The 25129-nt window shown below is 32.7% G+C and overlaps 5 protein-coding genes across 5 annotated transcripts in view; 2 read left to right on the top strand and 3 right to left on the bottom strand.

Moving 5' to 3' along the window:
• The window catches only part of LOC107003495 (DNA-directed RNA polymerases I and III subunit RPAC2-like), a 2802-nt gene extending 1470 nt beyond the window's left edge, over positions 1 to 1332 (top strand). Inside the window, exons 3-4 of the mRNA XM_015201838.2 lie at positions 90 to 166; positions 808 to 1332. Coding sequence (XP_015057324.1) covers positions 90 to 166; positions 808 to 947 — 217 coding nt within the window. The 3' untranslated portion in view covers positions 948 to 1332. The remainder of the gene's footprint in view (positions 1 to 89; positions 167 to 807) is intronic.
• A 281-nt stretch (positions 1333 to 1613) lies between these two features.
• On the bottom strand, positions 1614 to 5720 carry LOC107003334 (mannan endo-1,4-beta-mannosidase 6-like). Its single transcript, XM_015201651.1, has 5 exons — positions 5295 to 5720; positions 3401 to 3598; positions 3129 to 3251; positions 2504 to 2715; positions 1614 to 2375 (listed from the first exon to the last, which is right to left on the bottom strand). Exons 1-5 carry the CDS (start codon positions 5709 to 5711, stop codon positions 1952 to 1954), a joined length of 1374 nt encoding a protein of 457 aa, XP_015057137.1. The 5' UTR covers positions 5712 to 5720; the 3' UTR covers positions 1614 to 1951.
• Positions 5721 to 9631: 3911 nt separating this feature from the next.
• On the top strand, positions 9632 to 13036 carry LOC107003099 (acyl carrier protein 3, mitochondrial). Its single transcript, XM_015201353.2, has 3 exons — positions 9632 to 9785; positions 11937 to 12153; positions 12614 to 13036. The coding sequence occupies exons 2-3, from the start codon at positions 11944 to 11946 to the stop codon at positions 12803 to 12805; spliced, it is 402 nt and encodes a 133-aa protein (XP_015056839.1). The 5' UTR covers positions 9632 to 9785; positions 11937 to 11943; the 3' UTR covers positions 12806 to 13036.
• A 30-nt stretch (positions 13037 to 13066) lies between these two features.
• LOC107003098 lies at positions 13067 to 15342 on the bottom strand. Its single transcript, XM_015201352.2, has 2 exons — positions 14984 to 15342; positions 13067 to 13650 (listed from the first exon to the last, which is right to left on the bottom strand). Exons 1-2 carry the CDS (start codon positions 15252 to 15254, stop codon positions 13334 to 13336), a joined length of 588 nt encoding a protein of 195 aa, XP_015056838.1. The 5' UTR covers positions 15255 to 15342; the 3' UTR covers positions 13067 to 13333.
• A 991-nt stretch (positions 15343 to 16333) lies between these two features.
• On the bottom strand, positions 16334 to 22567 carry LOC107004951 (fumarylacetoacetase-like). Its single transcript, XM_015203388.2, has 14 exons — positions 22229 to 22567; positions 21219 to 21297; positions 20693 to 20751; positions 20446 to 20570; positions 20204 to 20278; positions 19609 to 19684; positions 19395 to 19494; positions 19258 to 19317; positions 19055 to 19125; positions 18905 to 18967; positions 18312 to 18376; positions 17723 to 17819; positions 17464 to 17589; positions 16334 to 16819 (listed from the first exon to the last, which is right to left on the bottom strand). The coding sequence occupies exons 1-14, from the start codon at positions 22430 to 22432 to the stop codon at positions 16757 to 16759; spliced, it is 1263 nt and encodes a 420-aa protein (XP_015058874.1). The 5' UTR covers positions 22433 to 22567; the 3' UTR covers positions 16334 to 16756.
• Positions 22568 to 25129: the final 2562 nt, after the last annotated feature.

Genomic DNA, 25129 nt, shown 5'->3' with positions numbered 1-25129 from the left:
CCCCCCCCCCCCCCCCCCTTTTTTCTAAGCAGCGTTTTTGTTCAACAAGCTTAAGATGATATGATTAACTGATATCCACTTTCTTGCAGTCCACGAGTAACATTTTGTGGATACAGCATTCCACATCCCTCTGATGCACGAGTGAACGTAAGAGTTCAGACTACTGGTAAAGCTAAAAACTTTCATCAACTTATCTTTATCAATGATAAATCTAACTTATAAAAGAAAAGCTTAAATGCTTTTCTAGCAATAGCGATGCAAGGGTCATTCGTGTACTGGATTTTCTGTTCTTTTATGAACTTTTTAAAAATTTGATGTTCAAATTGGTATCCTGCTTCCGCATGCTTTACACTTGCTACCTAAATGCAAAATTTCTCCTCCATCTATATTTTTTCCAACTTGTATGATACAAACATTGTAGTCCTCTTTATTTATTATTCCGACCAAGTGGACTATTCGCTCCTTGTGGAGTCTAAGAAAACAGAGATATCCTCGCGTGGTATTTCCAGTTAAGAAGATATCTCATTATTCTGATGTACACAAACGACCAAACATAATTCCTAGAAGCCCATTCCACTAGAGAGTTAATGTGTAGCAATGTTTCTCCATAGGAACAATAAAGATATTTTATTTTTCAATTAGAGATTGATACAGCATGCATAACCTGTTGTACTGATACGACTGCCTGGAAATAGCGAATCGCTAATTGTCTTTTTTTTTTTTAATGCTTCCATATGTTTATACAGTTCTTCTGTGAAATGTTGTGGACCTCTGTTTGAGTTTTGGTATATCTGGCTTCTATTGCAGGAGATCCAGCAAGGGAGGTATTGAACGATTCATGTCAGGATCTAATGCTTATCTGCGAGAACGTTAGAGAAACATTTGAAAAGGCTATTTTAAAGTTTAAAACTGAAGGAGGTCTGAGCTCTATGGATATCAAGAAATAATCGACAAGATGTTCATATAAGCTTCTAACCAAGTGAAATTTTGTAACCTTACTCGCACAAAAGTTGCTTTTGTTAGAGCCATTTTCCCCCATACGCCATATATGTGCAGATTGTTAGCTATAATGCTTATTCTTTAGTTGTACACTGTCATCTACCCATTGGGTAATCTCCATGACAATGGCAGTGAAAATTTTGGCTAGTCAGTTCACATATATAAAGAGTGTACCTTGGGTTGAGCAGGAATATTGATCTGCATGTCTTAATGCACTGTGCTTCCCTCTACATTGGGTTAGGATGGATTACTAATACAATCCCATGCAGATTGTTGTAAGTTATAACTCTATGTTCTACTCTATATGGTAGTGAATCATTGGATTTTTTATCAGCTTGTTTCGCGTAAAAGTTGTCTATTCATACTTTCTTTTTACTGCCTCTCTCACTCGTATTCTATTAGAACTCGCGTTACAACTCCAGCCATAGAAACCATACAAATGCAATGAGGCCAACTAATTGATCTTTCTCTTTGTATGCATCCCTTTTGTTTTGGATTTACTTTAGCTTTAGAATTGTGTAAGCCTTTCACCTTTCTAATAACTTTGCATCTTTTCCACTTGGTACTGATGCATAATAACAATATTGCTAAACCAAGAAAAACAAACCATAAGATTCTGGTCAAAATCTTATTATTTCATTGAAAATGAACAAACCACTCACATTGCTATTACTCTTGCTATTGTAATATATATGTACAACTGAGATTATAAATATACACCAACAGAATTTCGAATTCACGCCTGTACTAAAGAAAAAAAAATCTGGTTCTTGCGTGCACTCATTGAGCTGACGCTTCTTACATGTCCTCGAGCAATACCACAACTTCAAATCACTCCAAACTCTCAGTTTGGCTCATTTCTAAGATCTGGAAGATGTTCAGCCGAAGTACATTACATTGTTTCTCCTATAATGTCCGTCTTCTCGAGGAAGATGAATGAATAGAAAACATTTCATATTAAAGATGCATTAGCCAAACAATGATTCTTTTGATTGAGTTTTTTGTCTGTGAGGCCTTGAGAAGATATGTTGAGTAGCCTGCAAGATTGTTCTACCATCAGTTTATAGGTAGAGGGATGCTTCCAGGCAATAAACGAGAACTGGTCACCATATCGTTCCATTCCTTCCACTAATAGCTGCCAAACCAAGGCTCCTGCACCAGCTTTCTTCTTCTTTGCTGACTCGTAAATCTTTTCATAAACTATTTTTAGAAAAATATTTCTGTCGTATAATCCATTCTTTTGTATACTCGAAGGAAAACCAACTTCTGTGAAGAGAACAGGCTTCTTAAGGATCTTTTCAGCTTCACTAATGTGAGAATCAACCCAATGAGATAGAAAATCTACTCTCGCATCTGAATTTATACCACCTTTGATCCTGCAAGTTAACATTTTCTTTTAACATAGTCGAGAAAGGCAGTGATAAACACATACGAGCTTAAATTTTACATATGCTACTATAAAAATGTTATCTGATTTGGAATAAATTTACTCTGCTTGACTAACCAACTGTGGGGGTATGCATGAACGGAAGTAAAATCAATGTTTTCAATAGCCGAGTTCTCAATGAAGTCCACTCCAAGTGATGCAGCCCATTTCCCTGGGTTCAATCCAACGTTTTCAGTTTTCTCCACACCATAAAAGCCCTCTAGTCCAATGGTCACGAGATGCTTCTGATCCAAACTTTTGACAAATCCAGCCATCTCTGCTATCCACGCCTGTTCACGAAATTACCATTGAAGCTAAAGAAAGAAGGTACTACAACCAGACCTCTCTATAACAATCATCCTTCATAAAAACACTTCACTATAACGGCCAAATTTTTCTTTAGAACCCATTTTTTCATGTTATGTTATGTGTTCTGTTCTCTATAATAACAGTTCATTACAACAGCCAAGAAAATGCCTGGACAAACAATGAAGTTATAGAGAGGTTTACCCATAGGTGCTACAGGATGAGTAAAAACTGCTTTATGTACTAAAACTATTGATATGCAAACTAACTTACACAAACAAAATCATAAGTGATCTATGCCAGATGCTTTATTTTCCTTGCTTCAAAATCGTCATTTTTCTAGTGTCATTGAGAAATTAAAATCTCCTAAGCAACCAGTATAATTTAGAAAACTAACCTGCAGAGCAGCAGCTGATGAACTGGATTCACAACGAGGCTCATTTATGAGTTCCCACGCAAATATGGCCGGTTCTTCTGAATATTTAACTCCACTTAAAGAGTTTTTTCTTGTCACAATAGCCTTCCATGCGCAACAAGGAAAAAAATTAGGATGTGTTTATAGTTCGTCACGTGAAAGTAAATAGAAAGAAATTGCTTAATGGGAAAAGCTACTTCAAAGTGTATTCAATTAGCATTGACATTTGTTAAGTTTGCTTAATTTGAACATACCTTGACAAAAGACTTGTAGTATGCTTTGACCGTTGGATTGGTAAAGAATGCATCTCTTGATGATGACACATTGGTACCAGCTTCTCGCGCCCACCTCATATATTGAGCAGTGCCACCATATGCTTTTAAATTGTTTACAAGACTGAGGATTAATCGAATGTTATGCTTCCTTGCCTCAACAATGACAAAATCTAATCCCTGAAATTGATAGGATGATAAGATTATATCAAAATGAGGGGAAAAAGTAGAAATTTTATTAATACCATGTGGCATAAAATTGCATCACTTAGCAAGGCCCTGAACAATAGTTCGTAATAGTCTAGTAAGATGAACAGACTTGTGTGAATGTATGCTTGCAGATACATCGACAAGATAATTGTTAGGAATTGCATATGCGCACTATAATATCTATTTCTCTCTGCTGGTGGTCTACTACTCTGTGGTTTCTATTGCTACTTTCTGCAGAGTTCTTATGGTGTTAGATCGATTATATAATGAATTTTTGAACAAATACTACATAAAATTTGTATCTTCAGCCATCTAGGTGCAATCCACTCCCCACACAAAACTAAATTGCTTGGATCTTCAGTATAGCAGTAGGTACTATGACTAGCAGTAGGTACTCAGAACTCATGAATACGTATCTCGACTATTCTATGGGTACCTTGAAACTGGTAGTGAGTTATTCCATCTTACCAGGTTTTGGTAGACACGAAAAAAATCACCTAGCATTCTCTGCTCTCCTGTGATTTTCATCCCACTTCATTGGCCGCCACCTTGATTACTAGTTGATTTATGCACTTATCATACAAATTAAGTTATACAACCAATTGTAAAGCACAATATTTAAGTTCAATACGCCTAAGAATTATACAAAGACTCAAACTTTACCTTCTATTTTCACTAAACTTCTATTAACAAATAAATCATCTCTGTTTCAAGAGAAATAAGTCAACATCACACCATAAACACAGCGAAATTAGAAACTGGCAAATGATTCTCATTTTTTGTGAATTAAGAAACAACTTCTCGAAGTGTTCAATAAGTTACTACTCCCTTCCTTTCAAATTATTTGTCTTACAATCCTTTTTAGTCGATTTCAAAAAAAAAAAATCGTCTCTTTCCCATTTTCAGCAACTCTTTTGTTCCAACTTTCCACCTTGACATGTTTAAGACCACAAGATTAAATTACATTTTAGCACATTTTATATATATTTAGTTTAAGACCGCAAGATTCAAAACTCTTTCTTTTACTTTCTTAAAACTCCACGTTAAATCAAAAACCAGACAATCAAACTGAAAATTGCTCAAACTCTTCAAAATTGTTGATGGACACATGTTGGATCCTCTAAAAGTAAGCGCATTTTGGAGTATCCAACACGAGTGCAAACACCATTTTTTAAAACTCCGAGCAACATAGTCTATAAGTACTTCAGTAATCCCAATAATTGCTACAAAAAAAAAAACACCCAATGAAACTCTTCTATTACTTTCGTAAACTCCACGTTAATTCAAAACCAAACAATCAAACTGAAACGGAAGGAGTACAAGTTATGTTGCTTAAACTCTTCAAAAATGTTGACGGATGCGTGTGGGATCCTCTAAAAGTAAGTTCATTTTTGAAGTATCCAACACAAATGCAAACAACATTTTTGAAAAATTCGAGCAATGTAGAGTCTATAAGTACTTCAGTAATCCAAACAAGTGCTACAAAAAATAACATACTCAGTTAAATTCCACAAAGTAATGTCAGGGAGGATAAAGTATGCGCAAACCTTACGCTATCTCAGAGGCAGAGAGGTTGTTTCCGATATACCCTCAGCTCAATTATGCTACAAAAATCAAACAAAACCCCCAAAACAATAGAAAAATTAGCAATCTTTAGTAGTACTACCTTAAAGACTCTTTCATTGAAGACTCCAGGAAGTAGCTGAAGATCATTAGGTCCACCACCATCACTAAAAGCCCAAGTCCTACAAACACTTAACCCCATTTCAGCTCCTCTTTTCAACATCTTAGAAACCCTAAATCTTGAAGATACCCAAACACTTTCCTCCATTAACCAATAAGAATTCCAACCATTAATATACAATTCTTTAAATGTTAAAGATTGAGTCTTTGGATTTTCATTCTTGATGAAAAATCTAGTTTCATTAACCCCAACAAAACCCATATAAGGTTGTGTTACAAAGATATGTGGGAAATTGAAATTAAAATTAAAATTGTCATTGAAACTCAAATACAAAAGAAAAAAAATTGTGAAAATTCCTAAGGCTGGATATAGTTTTTTGTCTCTCCATTGTGTGTCCATTTGGGAACTTTTGTTGGTTTGTTTAGTGTCAAATGTTAATTAGTTATATATATATAAAGGGCTTTATTTTAATCTCCCACCGACGTAATTTTTGGAGTAATTTTATTTTCGAAACCAAACTTACACACTATATATTTATCAAACGTACCGATAGTTTTTTGAAATTCGATTTTTATATCAAAACTATAAAGATTAAGTTGTTTGATATAATGGTATAGAGTGAATTGATATATCGTTTGATAATAACTTTGTCTCACTAGTATCAAATGAATTGTTGTCGAGAGTAATTAAATTATTATTTCGTTTGATAATTATCTAAACTGTTATGGTTGATAATTATGCCTCAAACTATGAAAAAATCCCTTTGTTTATTTTTTGAGGAGAAAATTATTTTTTTAAAGAAAAATCTAATTTAGTATATTGATGAGGTCTGGTCTGATTAATTTAAATTTATATTTAAAATGTTCAATTTTAGTGATATTTTTTTCTACTATAGACGATTTTGATATTAAAATCTCAAATTAAAACTATAATACGTAAAAAAAAATTCACTTATAAATTCGATAAATCTCAATCATTTGATTTACCATCCTCTAATTTATGGTCAAGTTTTATATATAATGTATAAAAAATTTATCCTTTTAGTATATGAAATAGATTTATATCCCTTTTTTTTTTCCCTCACCTTATTTATTTTTGTCACATAATAAAATCTTATGTAATAAGGTTTGGCAACTTTTTCCAAAATAGAGAAGATTACAAATTTTATGAAACGTGTGATTTAGTGTCTTATTCAGACTTTGGTTTACAAATGTGTTTGTCTCAAGTCTTGACCTCATTTTCCTTCCACCTACTACACAACACACTTTATTTCTAAATTTGCTAGCAGGTTTGATTAGATCATTTTACAACGTTAAATCATCATTCGGTGACAGTTCAGATCTTATAAACTTCAAATCTTAACTTCGCCTTTAATAACCAGCGTTGAATGTCATACATTACTATAATTATATATTTATTTTCTTTCTCTTGATTCAAGAAATATCAATTCAGATCTTATAAACTTCAAATCTTGACTTCGCCTTTAATAACCAGCGTTGGATGTCATACATTACTATAATTTTATATTTATTTTCTTTCTCTTGATTCAAGAAATATCAATTTATATATGATGGAAAAATTTATTTTTGCTCTATATATTAATATAATTTTCGATTAAACATATTCAATATTAACTCATCAGGTAGCATTATATACTTCGCATTAATGTATTTTGAGGTCATATGTATAAATCATAGTCCGAAGAAGAAACAAAAAGTAAGTGGTCGAATAGACATTATCACGAATAAAATTCAAAATATAAAATAGTAAACACATAAAGAAGTTGAAGAATTTAATATTTCTATAAAAAAATAAACTCATGTCATTTTGTTTTTATTAGTATTATTAATTAGTAATCACATAATTTCTTTTTTCTCCAATGTTTTTTGCTGTGTATTGTTCTAATTTGCTTGATATTTTTTTTTTATTATTATTCATTCTCCTTGCCATCCTAATTACATGATTTTTTTTAGTCGAATGTTTATTTAAAAATAACTTATTTATTCCATAAAAATAGATTTAATATATGTGTATACATTTCAATTACTTGATAGTTGATACATGAGACTCCATCCAAATATGTTATTGTTATTATATATAAAAATAATATAATCTTATCGATTAAAAAAGTTAGTGATACTCTAGCTCCGCGGCTCCATAGCTAAGGGACAAAGAAGAGAGACAACAAAATGGCAAATAATTTTAGAATTATTAGTCAATATCACTTTTTGCCTATCACTCTATCAGAAAAGGGTTGTTTGTTACGATTTACAACTATAGTTGATGGGAATTTAATTTAGGATTAATTACTTGAGTGAATTTCTTTTAAAAAATAATTACTTATTTTAAATATATTTTTTAATTATTATCATTTATAGCAATATATGACAATATTGTGTATTTTATTAAATTGTCTCTCTCGCTCTTTTTCTTTTCTTTTGCTCTTTTTTTTTCTCCTTTTCGCTCTTTTTTTCTGTCTCTCTCGCACTCTTTCTTCCTCTCTTCTCTTTACCCCTTCTTTTATGAGCTCTTTTTCAATCTCCCAAAAAAAGAGAATCAACTAAATTGAATGCAAAATATGGCAAACAAAAGAGCATCTTATTATTTGTAAATTGAATAAAATTTGAATCAATAATTATTTAAACAAATAATTTAATAGTAACAAATTAAGCAATAAACTGCAAAAAAGAATTAAACTTGTATAAAAAGTGTATAAATAAATATTAAAGTTGAACTAGAAGAGAGAATTAATCACGAAAAAAAAGTGTAACTAATGAAAGACCAAATATTGATCTATAGAGTGAATTAAACTTGTATCAATAATGAATTAAGCAAGTAATTCAATAGTAACAAATCAACCAATAAACTGCAGAATGAATGAAATTTGCATTAAAAGTGTATTATACAAATACTAAAATTGAATTAGAAGAGGGAATTAAGCATGAATGAAAAATGTAACTAAAGAAAGACAAGATAATGATCTATAGAGTGAATTAAACTTATATTAATAATAAATTAAATAAGTAATCTAGCAGTGACAAATAACAAACTACAAAATGAATGAAATTTGCATTAAAAATGTATTACACAATATTAAAATTGAATTAGAAGATAAAATTAAGAATAAATGAAAACGTAATTAATGAAAGACATGAAAATAATCTATAAACTGAATTAAACTTTTATAACTCTTGAATATAATTCATTGTTTATGATTTTAATTCAATTTTAATTCATATATAATACAAGTTTAATACAATTGTGATATACTTCCGTAAAATTAATTTTTTTTTACCTTCAATCTAATATTTCTCCTAAAATCACTTATAACATTTTCAATTATTTGGTGAGAATAATCTATCAAAATTAATCACAAATCCGTAAAATTCAAATAATAAATTTAAAATTAGAAGTTTTATAATAACCATCATTGATGAGTTGTTGCTGCTTTAATTTTCTAGATTTGAAATTTCTGCTTGAAAACATAATTTTTGTGCAAATTTTTTATCATTCTGTTACTATTTTTATCGTAGTTTTGGATAAAAATAAAAAAATATGTACAAAAACTGATATTTGAATGAAATTTTAATGAAGAAGAAGCAAAAAGGAGAAAGATAAAGAGACAGAGAAAAAGACGAAAAAGAAAAAGAATAAACAGAAGAAGAGAAGTAAGCGGAAAAAATGCAGAGAAAGAGGCAAGCGCCTGTACAATTTGTTTCATTCCAAAAAATTGTTATATTTAGAGTGTGTTTGGTATGAAGGAAAATATTTTCTGGAAAATGTATTCCAATTTTCCCATGTTTGGTTGGGACAAAAGTTTTGGAAAATGTTTTCCAAATCAACTCATTTTCCTCAAAATTAAGGAAAATGACTTCCCTTCAAAAATTAAGGAAAACATTTTCCATAGCTCTCCTCCAATTTCAAATTCCATTTTTTTTTTGGAAAAACATCAATTTAAAAAAATATTTTCAATTTCATAAATTATTTTTTACTTAAGTAAAAATAAAAGATGTCTCTCAAAAACAAATTTCATTAATAAATCAAACACTAAAAATCATTTCCGGAAAATGTTTTCTACTCACCAACCAAACATGAGAAAATAAGTCCAAAATCTACTTGTTTTCCAGGAAAATATTTTCTAGGAAAACATTTTCCATGGAAAACATTTTCCTCCATGCCAAACACACCCTTAGTTAGAAAAATTATATTGACATAAATAGTAAATATTTTTTTGATGTAGCATATTTATGTGATTTTCTATTTAATTTATATATATTGTTATATACTATATTTTTATATTATTCGCTATTATTTTGATAGACGGATATGTACTTGAGGCCCATATTTTCTATTATCCAGGCCCAGAACTATCACTGCAAATTTATCTCTTTGAGGCAATTCATCAAACAGATAGTGATCTTAAGCAAACAGTCAATAAAGAATCAGAGAATCTAAGAAAACAAAGTAAAATTGGTAAGTTCTTCTGCTATTTCTGTCAGCTATTTTGTTTCTTGTTCCTTTCCGTATATCTATATATAATTTATCATTCTGTCTTATAAGTTAAAAAAAAAAGGTGAATCATTACTTCAAGTTGTAATTTTTAATGTGTTGTAGAAATAAACATATGGAGTTTGGTGCTTTGGGATATAATATGTGTTATAAAGTTAAGATTTTTGAGTTTTTTTGTTATTGGGTGGTATAAAGTTTGACATTTTTGAGTATTTTTGTTAATGGGTGTAATAAAGTTAACATTTTTGAGTATTTTTGTCAATGGGTGTGAAGGGGAGTCTTGGAGTAACAATAAAGTTGTCTACGTGTGACCTGTAGTCACGGGTTCGAGCTGTGAAAGGAGTTACTAATGGTGCCCTTAGTAGACTGTGTACCTCACACCCCTTGGGGTGCGGGGCCCTTCCCCAGACCCTGCTAACGAGGAATGCTTTGTGCCAATGTGTGTTTTGGTTCTTTGATTTTTGATGCTCCCTTGTTCCCATTTTATGTGACGGGGTTTGACTGTGCATGGAATTTAAGAAAGGAACATTTGTCAAACTTATAAAGATATATTGTGTGAATCAGTACTTCAAGTTGTGATCTTTAATGGGTGTTATTCAAATAAATATTTAGAGTTTGGTACTTTGGTATGTAATGGGTGTTATAAAGTTAACATTTTGAGTTGTTTTTTTCAATGGGTGTTATGAACTTATGAAAGTTATCATTTTTATTGCTCCCTCCATTCCCATTTTATGTGTCGGTGTTTGACTGTGTATGGAGCTTAAGAAAGAAACACTTCTTAAACTTATGCTCTATAACAATTCATAGACATTTGTATGGCTATCATTTTAAGTTAAATTGTTTCGAAATAAAGAAAGTTGTCATCTTGACGTTGATTCTTTCATATGGATTTTGAAAGCATCACAAGACGATTTTGATACCCTATTAAAATTGGAGCTTGGCTGTTGATGTATAATTTGATAAATAATCTTCATAACTTATGTAGTGGTTATGGATTGAGTAGCAGTTTCACTTGTTTTTACTTAGCATTATGCTCCTTTCTTTTAGGAAATTAGTTTTGGTATATATAAATAGACCATGAATGGCTTTGTAAAGCTCCTTGCAAAATATCATTAGGAGGATGGGATGATGTGATGGATTGGAAAGCACTTTTACCATAGCCACTTCTACCGGTATCAGATGACCGCTGGCTAGGCTTATACGATCTCGTTTATAGTTCTGAATTTTTGTTCTGATTCGTAGGCAAATTTGAGATTAGTTTAATGGGTTGAGGATGTGAAAGTTGGAATATTAAGGTGTTAGGACATTCATTGTCAGCAAAAGCAGATCTATGATTCAAATTTTATGGGTTCCCTCAACGTGAAGTAAATATACAATAATAATAACTAGGTTCACAGTCAATTATTTTGTAGATAATTGGTGGATTTCTTAATACATACAGTATATAGGGTCTGTGGGAGAAGCTACTGGTTCCGTGAGCCCGTATAGTAAATGTTGCTTTTACCACTGAAGGCAAGAACAGCATCATTTCCTGGAGCAAGGGAATTAAATTTTCAGCAGGAAAAATCTCATTATGCATTCAAGTTTGAAACAAGTAGTAAGACTTTTGCTTATATGATAGATCATATATTTGTGGAGAAAAAGCATGTTAAGTGTGACAATACAGTAGACATGTGAGCATTGGCTGTGGAAAATAAGCATGCTCGCTTTAATATAATTAGAGTACGACATGTGATTATAGGCCGAATGTCAAGGGTGCTAATTTAGGTTGCTTCTCCTGTTCAGAAATTTGATTCAATGAAGTACATACCTGTTAAACAAACTTGCTGACAGTTTTGCATGTCATAGAATTACAGACTCTATTTTTCACTTATAATTATGTAATTGCTATGAAGAGTTAGCAGATTCTCTATTCACTTGACCAACTTATCTTGGTGAATCTTCCAATACATAGATATGAAACAGGAAATGTGGGGGAAAATGGCTTATCTTGCTGTTAGTACATGTATGCCTTATCTTTAGGACTTTCTACTTCTCTTTGCCTTGTTTTCTTTTGCATCTTCTACCTCTTTAAACTGCTTTTGCACGTGCTAATACATAGACGTCTTGTTGTAGGTTCAAAATGCAAAGCTTGAGATCATCTATTCTGAAGTATGTACAGGTTAAGGTCCCAAAACAAGTATTATCATCTCAAGCTGAAGGCCGGAGTGCGTTAAATATTCTCAATTTGCAAATACGCACCTGTAGCAATTCTGGTTCCACCGATCAGGATCAGATAAAGGAAAAAGTGCTTAACCTGGTGAAGAAATTTGACAAGATTGATGCAACCAAGGTATGATTCATCCATTTTTTGTACTTCTGATGCGGAACATAAGTTTATGTGTAAAGATTACTAAAACTGCAACAAGATAAGTACTCCCTTTGTTTCAATTTGTTCGTCTTACAAATATCTTTTCCCTATTTTGGCAACTCGTTAGTTTCAGTTTTCCATATGACATGTTTAAGACCACAAGATTAAAAGACATTTTGGTACATACTACATATCTTTAGTTTAAGACCATGAGATTCAAAAGTCTTCTTTACTTTCTGTAACTCCATGCCAAGTCAAACCTAGACAAACAAATTGAAATGGAGGGAGTAATGATTCAATGCTAGAACCTTGAAAGTTGAAACCGGTTAAAGTTAAATTCTGGATATGTCTCTGCTGATGGTCTATATCAATTTAACACATGTTGTGGCTGAAGTTGAGTCAAATAGTGGATATTACAGCTGAATCCTAAATCTTTTTATAGGTCACTGAGAGTGCTGATTTCCAGAAGGACTTGAGCCTAGACAGCTTAGATAGAGTGGAACTTGTCATGGCTTTTGAACAAGAATTCTCGATTGAGATACCTGACGAAGAGGCAGACAAGCTTAAATGTTGTGCCGATGTTGCTCAGTATATCATTTCTGGAGCTGAGAAGAAAGCTCAGGAGAGCTCCTAGAGTAACTTATTAGTTATCTCACGTCATCGGAATAGACAAAGGTTTTTTTGGAACATTCTCCTGGATAGTGTTTCTTTTGTCTGATAAGCTGTTGAATCCCAGGATCACATCGTCCTTTAACTTCTTTTAGCGCATCTTTTAGTTTTTTGTGGATCTGTGTGAATGATTGCTACATTTATGCACCCCAGATTTTAGTTATTGATTATGCAGTGAATACAATTTATACTGTTACTTTAATATTCAAAGTTTGTGCATCTGGTGTGGCTATGAAAGGCTCAGTGGAAATACATGTGCCTGTTACACATCATTCATGCAAGAATGAAGAAACCTTATATTTACATCTCTCTCTCTCTCTCTCTCTCACACACACACACACACACATAAACTCGTTGTGGGAGGAAGCAAACGACAGATTGTGGGCTAATACAGGGTTATGTTTCAAGCTTCATCCAACGACTCAATGTTTGTGACTGATCAAAGCGCCAACATATTTGAGTTATTGGATGTGCTGAACTTTTGGCCTCCTGATCACATGACAACAACTTTTGTTCTGCACCTTTGTGTAACTTTAGGGGTCAGATGAATTGTTTTTGTTGTGTAAGTTCGGATGCCTCCACCAATCGAAATTAGCTCGAGACCTTTGTGCTTTCCTGTAAAAGCATGTTCACAAATGGTGTTTCTTGGCAGACGAAGGACTTTAACAAGACATGTTTTTTCCAAGTTTGGAATAGCATGAAGATGAGAAGGAAGGTCAATAAGGAAATCTCCATCTTCATCTGTAGTGTTTCTTGCCCATGACCTTCTTGTTTTTCCACTTGATCCACAGAACACACCTACTGATGCACCTGAAATTTGTTGTCACATTAGTATTGAAGAAGAGCCTTAGCGTAAATGGTAAAGTTTTGTGCGCGTCATGGGCTTGAACTGCGAAAATAGTCTCTCGGCATAACTAGTAAAGTTGTTGACATGTGATCAGGAGGTCAAGAATTCGAGTTGTGAAAATAACCTCTTGGAAAAATGCAGGATAAGACTGTGTACAGTAGACTCTTGTGGTCCAACTGTTTTTTGAACCTCATGCATAGCTGAAGCTTTGTGCATCGGTCAATTAACTAGATCTCAATTTCAAATTATTTGAATTTTACTATACGAGTAAATTAACTATACCTCAATTTTAACTTACTTGGATGTTATGATATGAATCAAATCAACTGTACCTCAATTCCAAATTACTCAGAGTTTATTATATTTAATGTAGACCCATATTTTCAAATAAATGCAACGAATTTAGTGAATTTATAATTTTATGTTAATTTACCAGCTTTTGGTTCCAATAACACCATCATTTTGGTAGAACAGAAATTTGGTGGTGTTCAATGAAAGAAACATATCTTTATTAATATACAAACAGGTCCATCAAGTTTTCATAATTTAATATTCAATCTCACTTTTTCTTAAAAATACTTTTTTTCTCTTTTCTGTTTTCTTTTAAACTTTTTTCTTTTTTTTTAATAAATAAACTATCTCATATAGTAACTATTAAAAGAATTAGAAACGCTTCTACATTAAATGGATCCTAATTCCATTTAAGGATCAAGTTTAACATTAAACTTGAGTTAATATTAATTAACTTTAGGCTTAACAACACAAATTAACTTCCGTATATCTTAGGATGTTTAATTTCATCTTATTATTCATTTGCAATTTAACTAGTCAAAACTACATAAACTAGCTAATACTATAAAATTCACAGTACAATCGGATTTTCATTTTTATAAAAAATAATGGTTTAGTTTCAAACAATTAGAGAACCTATAATTATGTTCATGTGATACAAATTTAAATTAAGTAATTGGACCAATGAGTTTCAAGTCGTTATAAATAAAGGATCTACACTATTAAGACAGTTTTTTAATTATAAAGACTCTCAACACTTTTTTTAGTTTAAAAAAACAACAATAATACATATTCTCTAAATTTTCACGAATGAGTATCTGAAGAGGTTGGTGTGTACACATTCTTATCTTCATCTTGTGAGGATATAAAGATTGTTTTCGAGAGCCAGAATATAGTTGAATAATATATAACATATCAAAAACATTCAAATATATCTAAAATAAACATAATAGGTGTTGTGAGCTATTTAGCGATAGATTAGCGACAAATAATCATCATACGTACCTTGGATAGGTGTTGAACCAAGTTGAAAATTATCATCCTTGATAATAATATTGTTACAACCATAATCATCATACTCATGACAAACAATTTTTCCATGAATAAAAACAGTGGAAAGCTTTTCTTCTCCATAACCAGCCATTTTTATCACATCATCTCTCATAGAAATTGATTCAACTATAGAAACTCCACTCTCTATACCCAAAGTTTTAAGAAGAAAAAATGAAAAGAAAAAAAACACAAACATCATTTTTTTCTTGACAATTTTATTCATGAAGAAAATCTTTGTGTTGTTGTTGTTAAAATGAAAAAATAAATAAAGAAAACTTTGTATCAAAGAAAGATTTTATAATATTTTATTTTGTATAAGATGGAATGAAGAGAAAATGAAACGTTACCTATCTTTGGTTTTATATATAAGCAACAAATATATGCATGGTTCATATGAACTATTTATTAATGCTATTACATTTACAACCTTGAGACTTCCTTAATTAAGCAAAAAAAAGAAACCGATATTTTAATATAGGCTTTACAATTAATTAAGATGGTTCAAATGCATTGCTCTATTAAAATTAACTCATGACAATTAATTTCCTTTTGCTCATTAATCTTATTTTTATTTTTTGTGTTAATGTTTCTCATGTTAAATTATAGTTTGTAACTTCTTTCTCATTAACATTTGAGTTATATATAGCGATAGAACACATACATTTTTATATAGTCAGTAGACAGATTATTGTTATTGAATCTTCGAGGAGCTGAAAGCAAATTTAATAGTGTAGAACCTCTTTATAACATTAATTTTTATTAAATTTATAAATAAAAATGTGTTACAATTTTTCCTTATTTCCACAATTCAAATTAACTATGTTTTTTTCTATTATTTCTTAATGGGAAAATTAATCAGAGTAATATAAACTGAATTCCGAAGGTTGCAAATTATATTATTGAACTAATATTAGATAGAAAAGAGGCAAGGGCATTTTAGACCTTTAAAGGAAAAAATAGTAGTAGTTGACGTTTCATATGATAGGGGTAACATAGTCAAATCTTATTTTGACAAGATGAAAAAATTGTAAGTTTGAAGAAATTATTGGAAGGTTAACTATCAAGTAGGTAGCCTAATTCTATCACTTACATACATTCATATATTACTCTATTATTCACAAAATATATAAAAAAAAATAAGGTGTAGAAAGCTTTAAAGCCCCACCAAGTGTTAATATGTCTTCAACTGCTATATTGAGCTCTTTGCATGCAAGCAAAGCAAAATCTTATATTACTCAAGAATTCATTTGTCAAGCCTACCTCAACCATATTCTTTATCTACATATTTTGAACACTTAAATGTAACAAAAAAATCCATTAAGAACTTTAGGTTACCTTACATCATAAATCATCTTTAAACAATGAGTCCACTTATTGTTGAACAAATTCTATAAATTTGAGAGACATAATAGAGTATTCAACTTCTTTAAGCTATTAAGTTACCAACATGGATTGTAATAATAGGATGGGCGGGTGAGATTCCTTCGCCCTTTAATAAGATATCTTGAGTTCGAGCTCCTAAAAATTAAAAAAATACAAATGGATTTGGTTTGTAGTTCATCGATGTATAATACAGAATGCACTTACTCTTGGCCCAGCCTAGATTGTAACTCCAATTCTTCTGACTCTACTACTTTACTTATTTTGATCAGAAACCAAAGCAGCTTTGAATTGTTGTATACATTTCAAAATTGCTCATGGGCTGAACAATGTAACCATTCACACTCATAGCGGAGACGGGACAATTTTCCCTGAGCATCTTCCGAAACCAACTTTGTATCCATCGCCCTGATAAATACATCGAAAATCAACTAGTATCAGACCAACAATATCCGGAAATCAAACATACGGATAACAGCAAATGCACCACTTCGATGAGGGAGGAATGCAAAAAACAAGGTCCAATGACTTCAATGTCACGGTGTCAATTAAGATTTCTTCATGTGAAATGTCACCAGAAATATCGAGTATCAGTTACTCGACAATAGCATACTTTGACCAAGAAATTTGTTTGAGCTACATCGGCTATTTCAATTGTTCAACAACTTTTGCAGGGTTTGTTTTTCAGATAGCATTTGTACAATAAAGAAGATAACAGATATAGGTAACACGGCAATAGAGCTTAGACAACCAAATCTCCCAAAAGCAACAAATGACGATAAAATGAAAGTAATCATCCTATTACAGTTAACCAAATTCCACCAAGCAGATTTTCAAAAATCATTTTTAAATCAGAAAATCTAAATATGTGGTAGTTTTCCACTTTAATCTTTACTAGGTGAAATACTAATTATGTTTCTTTTAGACCCTGGAGAGAAAATTCCTGTGTTATCTTCCCCGAGCGCTCGTAAATGAACGTGTATAACATCAATAAGGCCAACGAGGTACAAGTGCAGAACTGGTAAGAAAAGAAAAGGCATCCAGATGCAAACCTGACAATAACCAAAGAAAGTTACTTCATCTCCATCTTCTAAGAATGTACGGGTAGTTCCACCTAAAGACAAAGGCTTTTGTCCATTCCATGTTAGTTCAAGCAAGCATCCATAAGATTCTGGTTCCTAGAAGTAGAGAAATGCACGAAATTATGTCATCAGTAAAAACAGCACGATGAAAAGTCAATAAAACAAGACGACAAGGAAAATTGGACTGAGCAACTCTAGAGGCATCATGCAGCCAACTAGTAAATCTTACTGGTCCGCTGATAGTTCCAGTTCCAAACATGTCCCCAGGCCTTAGGTTGCAGCCATTGATAGTATGGTGAGCTAGCTGTTGAGTAATTGTCCAATATCTGTATCACAGGAAAGTCATTCATCATTACTATGGTAAAAAAAACAAAACTTCTGAAAGCAAAATCTCCTTTGGGTTTTTTCTCTGATGATTTTTTTTTTTTTTGGATAAAATCTCCTTTACACTTGATTACCGCTGATCTGTTTAGCATTTGAAGAACCAGAATCCCCAAAAGATAATTGCTTAAGGTTCTTGAAAGAATTCAGTATGTTCTATCTTGTTTCCTTTTTAAAAAAATAAAAAGGAGGGGCCAGCAAGGTCAAGGACAGGGAGGAATATTAGGGGCAGGCAATCCAATCCACAGTTATATGAACTATATCATATTCATTCTTCACCATCAAACTAATTGACACTAGCATGTTGAAGAAGGCTTTAACAGCAATAGATATCCGGTTACAAAATTAAAAAAAGAACTAGACATAATGAATCTGCTGAAAGAAATGACAACTTAAGAACTGTGAAATTGTAAGTGGCAAATGCAAAATATACTTACAAGTGGTTAAAGTTGCTTCTTGTCACAACACATGAATCAGCTTGTCCAGAAGGCTTAATGAGGACCTTGATTTAAAAAAAAAAAAAGTCCAACCATTACCCAGATGATCTATGAAACTTGATTAAGCACAACAATAATGATGATATTAGCACGGGTAGGGAGATACAATTATTTCTTGTTCTTTTATCCTCTTCTTGGTAAATCAACATAAGGTGGGAGAAATTCCTTCTTTACAGGGTGGAGGTATTTTTCACACCCTAATTCCTTCTCCCTCTAAACTCCCCCTACCCCTCCGCCATTGCCACCTACCACCCCCACCCTCTCTTCTTCCATCACCACTATCTGGAAGGAATTCTTTTTGGTGGTGTCCAAGTATACCCATGAAGAGTTGAAAAGATCCAATTGTCTGTTAGTGAGGGGCATAGTCGAGACGATGTGGAGAAGTGTATGAGACGATAGGTTAACGGAGGGTATATCTAAAAAAAATAACAAATATTGACAGCATTTCTTGACCTTACCCTTGAAAAGAAAACATTGTCAACTAAGTGCTAGATAGATCAAACCTATAATGGAAAGCATAGAGCAGAAGATACCTCCAAAGAAATATCATAGTTTCTTGATGTTTTCTCTACAAGATATGTCAATGGACAAGGGTTCTGCAATTGAAAGAAAAGAAAAATTCTGCTCAATATCAATTTCACTGGCGATGAACATACGGATTTAAGAGCTAGAATTCAAGCTACCTGCTTTGGGACCTCACAAGCAAAGGGTTCTAAGGCATCTAAAGTCACAATCCAAGGAGATATGGTTGTGCCTGCAAGATCAAAATTGAAAAAAGAGATTATACCAAGGCAATATGACTAGAATACTTGAAAAAATAGATTATGCCTAGGCAACAGCAGTAGTTAATCACAAATGCATGCAATAAATCAACTGGATTTCTTACCAAAACTCTTTCCAAGAAAAGGACCAAGAGGCACATACTCCCATGCCTGGATATCTCTTGCTGTTTAAAATAGTCTCGAATCAGCGGGAAATCATTCCATAAGAACTTTAAAAATTCAAGTATAGTTTGAAGCATACCACTCCAATCATTCATCAAGACAAGTCCAAATATATGATTTGCTGCGTCATTGACGTCGATTGTTGTTCCTAGTTCATTACCAGGGCCAACTATAGCAGCCTTAAAGCAAAACAAGTAAAGTGTGTAAAAATGGAACTAATAAGCAATGCAGCAAGGAAGATGAGAGTTGGGGACCAACAATAAACAGAGCACTTCCATGCCATACATTCTCACCATTTCCAACTCAAAATCCAATTTTCTCGAAGGTCCAAAATATGGCGCAGAATTACCAGTTGGATGACCTTGTCCTCTGGAAGACACATTTAATGAAGAATTATAAAGAAAGGAAATGCCAAAAGTTACTTGAAATGAATGGAATAGTAGGACGAATCAGATCACACATAATCGTTTTACGCTATCGATATGAATATTAATGCACCATTAGTGTGAGACTTGAAACTTAACAAGTGTCAAATTTCATAGTTTGATCTAGCAAAAAAGAAACACTTCATGTCATGAGTTGGCACAACAATGAAAATGCTTCACTGCCAGGTACAAAACTAGAAGTTTGATATAACATGAAATGCCACAGAGCAGGCCATGTTAAAACTAACCAACTAGATTCACTTAGGTGATAGCGCAATGGGACCCTTCTACCAAAGGAGTGATTACCGCATAAAAATTTGACAACTCCTCTATGATTAATTCACACACAATTCCCATCAAATTTGTCTTAAGACACAACATAGCTATCTTCCTAACTCCTCCCCGCACAAATAAACTGATAAGGATCTCTAAAAGGAACAGGAAAATCTACTTTTGAGATCACCTGGGTCTAATGATATCTGTTCCAGAAACGACAATTGACGATGCTCTCCCATGGTAAGCAATAGGAAGATGGAACCTGAAAAGAGTGCAGGAGTCCATGAACAAGCATATATGTATATGAACGCGAAAATATGGAAGTTCTGACCCCCCCACCCCACCCCCACCCCCACAGACACGGGATGGCATGTATTGTCAAAGCTAATATATCCTGTCTTTTCACAGGTGATTGTGTTGACAGCATACCAATTAAGGTTGATAGGATTTTCAGGGCCACGAAAAAGAGTCCCACAATTCTTGGCATGGTGCATTGATGCAAAGAAGTCTGTATAGTCTCCAATCGCAACAGGTAGAAGCATTTGCACCTTTTCCTGAAGAATTGACCAACACAATACGAGAATTAAGACAACGCGAGTTCATTAACAGACATGACATTTCAAATGGAACACGAGTTCACCAACAGAAATGACATTTTCAAGGGATCACGTCTTACCATAGGCAGAAGGGCTATCTTTCTTAAATCGGCATTGTCACGCAATGTTGGTTCTGTGGCTGCACAAGAACAAAATAGAATAATCCAGCTTCAACTTTCATCAAATCCCCCCACATTCAAACTCAATGGGATTACGGTAAGTTTTAAGTATTCCGTCTTTAGAGGAGAATTATAGTATCAAGTCCCCCTCCTTGTGTACCTCATTTTAATTAATTTATGAAATTCCTGCCCAAATATCTGATTCCAAAACCTGGAAGGTTGCCCCAAAAATGATGGACCTCAGGTAATCCAATACCAGAAATTGCAGGATAGATTGGATGGAGGTTTGTAATTGAATAAACTTATCATCTTTTAGATTTTAATAACATGTTTTCAAGTGGCATAGGAAATGAATCCAAAATGACTCAGAAGAATGTGGTTTGAGTTACTGGTCCAAATCTAGATTTTCTTATGTGTATCAAACAAGTGTGAGGGTTAACGCTTATAACTTGATGATATAACCTCCATCCAAACATGCAAAGGATACCTGATAACAGCTTTTGCAATGTCACCCGAGCTTCCTTCCATGCAGGTTGTCCCAATCCAACAAACTTGTTCAAGTTAGGCTGCAAATGGATTGCATAAATTAATTATGATTATCACAGTCTCTCCACCTTGCCATTAGCAGAGAATATCCACAGCAGCCAGTGTGTCAACTACACGAGGCTTGGTGGCTTACCATAATTAATTGTTAGGCAATTTCATATTACAACTTGAAATAATGGCTGACATTTAATTTGAGATGAAATCCAATTAGTGGACTGCCATCAACATAGTACATAGATTTTTTTTCTTTGTTTTTTTGGGCCATAAGAAGGACATAACTCGAGAAAAAAGTAAGAGATACTTCACACATTGCAGAGTACAACACTCACAAGTCAAGATGTATCACTAACACAAAAATAAGACGGAACAAACAGTTGAAAATAACCAAAAAAGAGCTCATAAATCAGTGAAAATTAGTTTAAATTGAGCTTGATTGCCAGAAAAGCATACACTTCCATCCAAACAATAGGCAACACTGTGCAAAAAAGTAAACGCACATTACCATAAAACTGAACTTAACAGTAGGAAAATTGCTAAATGTACAACCAACCAGGGAACAATAGACACTGACTACATCTTCAGAATTGAATGAAAATGAGTACCTAACGGAATTGTTAACTGTAGGAAATGCTCTAAACGTACAACTAAACAAAAGCATAATATCACTTAGAACTGAATGAATATGAAACCCGAACAGACCTATGTCAAAATTCCGAATACAGTAAATACATGCAAAATAAAACCTTCTACGAAACTAATTGTCAATGCATGACCGAAAATCAACGAAAACTAGCTAAAACTGAACTTACCAGTCGGGAAATTATACACTACCGTCGAAACGATAGGACAAAATACAGCACAAAACTCAACGAAATTACCTTAAAACTAAACTTAGCATGAGGAAAATTCTAAACGTACAACCAGACAGAGCACAATAGAACGCGAACAGACCTGATTGAAACAATCGGAGTTACTGAGCAAAGGACCGGCAAATAAACCGGCGCAAGCAATCACCGATAAGTCCAAAACATATTCTCCGATAGCGACGCCCGGTCGAGGTAGTGAATCCGGTTCAGGCTTGAATACACCGTACGGCAAGTTCTCGAGAGGGAAGTGAGATTCCGGTTCAACTTCAACAAATGACTTCAACACCATGACGACGCCGATGAGGAGTAGGATGAGAGAAAAACGACGACGTTTAGGAGGTCGAGTTTAGAGTAGAAGCTGAAGTGACGATGGTGATGAACGCTAAAAAGAGAATTTATGGATGACTAGAGAAAATGGAGTACGATTTTTTTATATATATAGAAAATGAATTGACGGTCAGGATTGCGAGTTGAGAAGGTGTAGGTAGGATCAATGGTGGTTGTCACCTGTCATTCAAAGGAGCAGTCCTCCTTTTTCGTCGCTTGGAGCAAAAGTGAAGTAGAAATGGTTTATACCTAAGTTATGGATAATTTTATAGAGGAAATGGTCAAATAGCTTTCTAATCTATAATTATATTTTTAATGATATACTTTAATTTTATGGGGATTTTATTATTTTTAAACTTTTTTAAAACGGAATATATATCTCCTTGAAATATTATAATCGGTCAAATATCAAGTGCGTGAAATACACACACGTATTTCATCAATTATTTTTTAAAAAAAAAGTAAAATCTCCTTCATTTCCTTTCTTTCTTCAATCATTTTTTTACCTTAAATTTTTGTCTAATCTTGATTTGGAGAATTCGTTGATGAATATGGGGAAGTCCGCATCTCTCTTTATTATTTCCTCCACCTTCGTCGTTATCTTTTTCACCCATTAAAAGAACTCTCCACCATTTTTTCGTGAGAATAAAGCTCCAGATTGAAAAAAATCAAAATCATCGTAAATTTAGTTTCAATTGCACTACTTAAGAAAAAAGTTTAACTGAGATTTCACTGGTTGTTCGTCGTCAGAAGCAAAAAGAGGTGTGGTATTTCTTGGTTCGCCAGATCGGCGTCTTACTACTTGTCAATAATGACCAAGAAGAGAGACAATAATGGGGTTTTGATTTGGTGGAGTAGTTGCTCCAATGGTAAAGGTGGTCCAGTTATTTCATTGTTGTTTGTTGGTCGAAGCTCCGGCAAAGATGGGTTTGACGCAGTAACAGTGATGAAAAAGGGGTGAAAGAAAGAAGATAGCAATAAACAAAGAAAATACTAAATAAAAATAGGTATATTTATAAAAAATAATTACACATAAAATTTTAATAATTTAATTTTGTTGCTCACTCTCTCAAGGAGAGTGAAATACACTCTCTTTGCCAGATCAACAATTAGGAAGGTAATAATTCAAATACTAAGAGTCTGTTTGGCTCAGCTTAAAAGTTGGTCAAACTGACTTAAAAGCTGGTTTTTGACTTATTTAGCTGTTTGGCAATACTCAAAATAACTTATTTTAAGTTAAAAAAAAAAATTTAAGCTAAAAGTTAAAAGTTGGGGTAGGGGTGCTTTTTTTTTTTTTAGCTTATAAGCAGTTTTAAGTTGACCACATTTTTACTTTTTTGCCTTAATATTTTTATACAATCTCCAAATTACCCACATAACCCTAACATCTCTTTCTTCCATTTTTCCCTTTTCACGTGTGGATGATAGACAATTACTATTACAAATGAATGAAAATAAAATAATCTTAAATCTTTCAAGTGATCTATTCAAATTATATATTATTAAAATGTAAAATAAGTTGCACATATAACTTAAATAAAAATTTATATTCCTCTTATAAATAATTTGTGATGAGAAAGAAATATGTGAATGATAGCAAAATATAATTATTTATGGCTGTAAAAATATAAATTAATTAACTTTTATTATGTTAACAACTTTTAAGGGTATTTCAGACATTTTGATTTAAAAAGCTGTTTATCAGCACTTATTTGCCAACACACATCAACAACTTTTTTTTTTAATTTCAGCACTTTTATCCAAACGCATAAGTGCTTATTTTAAAAATAAGTTTCAGCACTTTCAAAAGTACCTTTTTAAAGCTGCTTTTATTAAGCTCATCCAAACGGGCCCTAAATAGTTTAGGGGAGTTATAAGACCTACGTAAAGTTAAAGTGTATATTTGAGAATCTGACAGTAGGTTTGGGGCTATTTGAGTATTTTCTCTAATTTTTATAAGAGGTTTGAGATTGAAATAGTTAAATATGAAATTTTTTGAAAGAGGTTAAATTAGATTGAATAAATATAGAGAAGGGTTTATGTTTAATACTTTTAATGCTCTTACGAATAATATTGTACATGAGATCAATTCATCTCAAGTGGTGCAACAAATACTCTAAAGTGAGCAGATATAGCAGATGAAGAGGGAGAATAAGCCACTTCTCCTCGTATGCAAAAGAAACTGAGCCCAACAACTCATGCTTTTGTGCCTAGTAATGTCAAGTTAGTAACTCTCCACAAGGTTTGTCATGATCAACAAATGTTGTTGCAATCTTAAGTGGCCATCAACAAATGATTTTTCTTACACCTATAACACTAACAAATAACTACAAGTTGGTGATAGTAGTGCTTTGTCCCAAGATAAATTTGTTAACCTAGGTGATGAGAAAGAGGAGATGTTAGGATTATTGTTTTACAAATACAGTTAGGAATGCAAATGTTTCTCCTGAGCAATAACAAAACAAAGCATGGAAGAAAATACAGTTGAGATGGTAAAGTAATTGAAGAGTTTGTTCCAAGGTATTTATTCATGAGAAAAACTACGGGATTATACGTAATGTTTCCCCAACTCATTAAGGAGGTTCTCATATAGTTTTTCCAAAGGGTAGAAATATATGCAATAAAGAGGAGTTCTTATGTAATGATAGTAAATGTTTTT

Source organism: Solanum pennellii, chromosome 11 (assembly GCF_001406875.1).
Source record: "Solanum pennellii chromosome 11, SPENNV200".
In the NCBI taxonomy this organism is placed as follows: domain Eukaryota; kingdom Viridiplantae; phylum Streptophyta; class Magnoliopsida; order Solanales; family Solanaceae; genus Solanum; species Solanum pennellii.
Note: the sequence above shows the minus strand (reverse complement) of the source record. Positions and strands in the feature narration are given on the sequence as shown.

What these genes read in the sequence shown, in the direction of transcription:
- LOC107003334 (XM_015201651.1), bottom strand. Translation starts at nt 5,711, where the DNA reads ATGGACACACAATGGAGAGACAAAAAACTATATCCAGCCTTAGGAATT. An exon ending in TCAATGAAAGAGTCTTTAAG is followed by an intron (nt 3,599 to 5,294) that starts GTAGTACTACTA and finishes TATCAATTTCAG; the next exon opens with GGATTAGATTTTGTCATTGT. An exon ending in CATGCATACCCCCACAGTTG is followed by an intron (nt 2,376 to 2,503) that starts GTTAGTCAAGCA and finishes GTTAACTTGCAG; the next exon opens with GATCAAAGGTGGTATAAATT.
- LOC107003099 (XM_015201353.2), top strand. Translation starts at nt 11,944, where the DNA reads ATGCAAAGCTTGAGATCATCTATTCTGAAGTATGTACAGGTTAAGGTC. An exon ending in ACAAGATTGATGCAACCAAG is followed by an intron (nt 12,154 to 12,613) that starts GTATGATTCATC and finishes ATCTTTTTATAG; the next exon opens with GTCACTGAGAGTGCTGATTT.
- LOC107003098 (XM_015201352.2), bottom strand. Translation starts at nt 15,254, where the DNA reads ATGAATAAAATTGTCAAGAAAAAAATGATGTTTGTGTTTTTTTTCTTT. An exon ending in TGGTTCAACACCTATCCAAG is followed by an intron (nt 13,651 to 14,983) that starts GTACGTATGATG and finishes AACAAATTTCAG; the next exon opens with GTGCATCAGTAGGTGTGTTC.
- LOC107004951 (XM_015203388.2), bottom strand. Translation starts at nt 22,432, where the DNA reads ATGGTGTTGAAGTCATTTGTTGAAGTTGAACCGGAATCTCACTTCCCT. An exon ending in AGATAGCCCTTCTGCCTATG is followed by an intron (nt 20,571 to 20,692) that starts GTAAGACGTGAT and finishes TCAATTCTTCAG; the next exon opens with GAAAAGGTGCAAATGCTTCT. An exon ending in CTGGAACTATCAGCGGACCA is followed by an intron (nt 17,590 to 17,722) that starts GTAAGATTTACT and finishes CTCTACTTCTAG; the next exon opens with GAACCAGAATCTTATGGATG.